The 2,692-nt window shown below is 32.5% G+C and overlaps 1 protein-coding gene across 4 annotated transcripts in view; it reads left to right on the top strand.

Annotated features, from left to right (window-relative positions):
* The first annotated feature begins 973 nt into the window (after positions 1 to 973).
* LOC117181670 (HEAT repeat-containing protein 6) overlaps positions 974 to 2,692 on the top strand; it is a 107,981-nt gene continuing 106,262 nt past the window's right edge. For all 4 annotated transcript variants that reach the window (XM_033374577.1, XM_033374575.1, XM_033374574.1 and 1 more), the window contains exon 1: positions 974 to 1,203. In XM_033374577.1, the coding sequence (XP_033230468.1) occupies positions 1,039 to 1,203 (165 nt within the window). In that variant the 5' untranslated portion in view covers positions 974 to 1,038. The remainder of the gene's footprint in view (positions 1,204 to 2,692) is intronic.

Here is a 2,692-nt window from a genome sequence, read left to right as displayed (position 1 = left end):
TTTATTTTTAAGTAAAAAATAGTCAAACGCACGTTTACATTTTGTAATGGCTGAAAACATCAATAGAAGTAATATATTAATAAATTTATTTATTAAATTTAATATAAAAAATATATAAAGGAATACCTGAAACTGTGAATTAAAATATATTATTGATAAACCATGAGTACAGATCCATTTTTGAAATAATTTATTTATTTAATATTTACAGTTGATAAAATAAAACTGCTTTTTATCAAAAATTTGCAGCTTCAAATACTTTTAATTTTTAAATGTTTAAATCCCCAAAACTGCACTTAAATTATTTTTAAACCTGTTAAAATATAGCTCGGGCAGATTTTTCTTCTGAAAATTCCTAAAATTCTCGGTTTCCCAGTCCGACGGCTACCTAGTTCTTTATAAAAAAAATTTTCGATTTTAAAAAGTTCTAATTTTTAATTGTTTTAACCTTTAAAACTGCATTTTAAAATTCTTTAATTAAGAAATATACTGAAAAACAAAAAATTTAACTGGAAAACTTTTAAAGTGACATATTTTCGAATTAAGCATTCTATACTAAATGGTATAATAATCTATAAAAATCACAATTTGAGAAATTAAAATATATATAATTATATAATTTTCTTTAGTCAGTACTTTCCCACTTGACTTCAATTTCATTTTATTTGACACAGATACATCATTTTTTGTCAGCAGAAAGAAGTTATGAAACACATAGCCTAAAATTATAGTTAATCCGTATTTTCCTTTAACAATCTTCAACATTATTATAATACATTTTATAAGGATTCAAATATTTATACAACTGAAACAGACAAGACATTTTTATTCTTACATTTTGCATTTTAAAATCCCTTACGTTTGCCGCCTTTCTTATTCAAGATGAAGAAATTAAGCGGTGGGTCCTTATTGGTTCGGTTTTTTTTACTTGCGCGTGGCTAGATCATGTTACGACCTATCTACGGGATGTTTGGTTTCTTTTTATGCGCTAATTTTTGATAGCACTTTTGACTATTTTAACTATTACAAGATCAGAGTATGGATTCATTGCGAGAATATCATATGGCCGATGCTTCTGTAAAAATTCAATTTCTCATTGAGGAACTTTTGTCCCGTGAAGGAAGTAATAGAAAATTAATTAGTATATGTTTATCGAAATTAAATGAAATGGATCACAGCACTTTACTTGTGACTGACCCTGACGTAAGTATGCTATGCGTGGATGGCTTAATTATAGGTTGCGCCAATGAGACTCTGGACGGTCAAATGTAAACAAATCGGTTCGTCCGTTGACTGTCTCCTACCGATACAAATCTCAGAGTATTCTCAGGCGAAATAGTCTGGCCGGTTTGAGACTATTTGCAGGTTCCATTTGAATGATTTAGTATCAGTTATTCAGAGATTTGGGTCATTTTCAAGGTCCTTTTAAGAGTGATGGGACGGTAATATAATTTTCCTTTTGGATTCGCCACGTACCGGGCGGGTAGAGTTATTTACGGCAAGATTACGATATCCATAGCGACAGAGTTTTAATGTGGGTACCTATAGGATTTTTACCGACAAACATGAATCTGAAAGTTTTTAATCGATATCTCAAATAGTTTTCGATTTATCGGTTTTCAAAACTTTTTTTAATGTACACAATTTCTTAAATTCATTCCGATAGGCGATTTTTGTACAAGAAAAAGAAGTTTTAATGTAGATTCCTATAAGGGAAAAGGGGTGGGGTTGCCATACGCCCTGGGAGTTGGAAAAGGATAGGGGTGTGATTGTACATAATTTCTATGACCAATACATTATATTACCGTCGCATCACTCTCAAAAGGACCCAAATCTGTCTGAATATCTCAGAGACTAAATCATTCAAATCGAACCTGAAAATAGTCTCAAACCGGGCAGGCTATTTCGCCTGAGAATACTCTGAGATTTCTCTCGGCAGGGTATACTTATTTATAATTATAGCTTATATACTAATATACAATTTTCTAGTTGAATTAAAAAATGTTGTCTTTTTTTGCGGATGTCACTCCATTTACGAGAAGCGTATTAATTACGTCTTTAAACATTTAAAAAAAATTAGACATCTGAAATCATCGAAACCCGTAGATTCCGAATTATTCTATTTTAGGCTGTTAACTATGAAATTAAAAAAAAAAATCTTTCTAAATTTTAATCCGAAAGCTTAACAAAGGACCCTTGAGTGTCGGCTACTCCATTGATATAGCCCCTCTGCTTGTTATTTATGATCGTATTTTTATTTCAATTTCGGAAAGGACATTTTAAAGCCTTTAAAACATTTCGACGAGCTACCTGGACCTTTAAATATATCTACCTGAGTGTCTGCGGAGAATTTCTCAGAGCTTCTCAGAGCCTTGAGAATCTTTAGCATATATTCTGAGATTTCTATCGGTAGGGTCTCCTACTACAGCCCTGCCGGAAAAAAAGAAAAGAATTGGAAAGGCCGCTTCGGAAAGATTCAGAAAGGCTTAGGAAAGAATGCAGAAAGGGTTCGGAAAGAGTTCGGAAGGAGAATCGGAAAGGGCTACCTGAACTTTTATTCCGTTTCTTTCCGAAAGTCGAGCTGTCCCACGAATCTTTCCGATTCTTTCCCAATCTCCCTTTCTCCTACTTTCCGATTTCTTTCCGATCAGTGCAGAGTGTCTCTCTAGTCAGCCTCTATTTCATTATGTTT

This window comes from Belonocnema kinseyi, chromosome 10, assembly GCF_010883055.1.
Source record: "Belonocnema kinseyi isolate 2016_QV_RU_SX_M_011 chromosome 10, B_treatae_v1, whole genome shotgun sequence".
Lineage (NCBI taxonomy): Eukaryota > Metazoa > Arthropoda > Insecta > Hymenoptera > Cynipidae > Belonocnema > Belonocnema kinseyi.
Note: the sequence above shows the minus strand (reverse complement) of the source record. Positions and strands in the feature narration are given on the sequence as shown.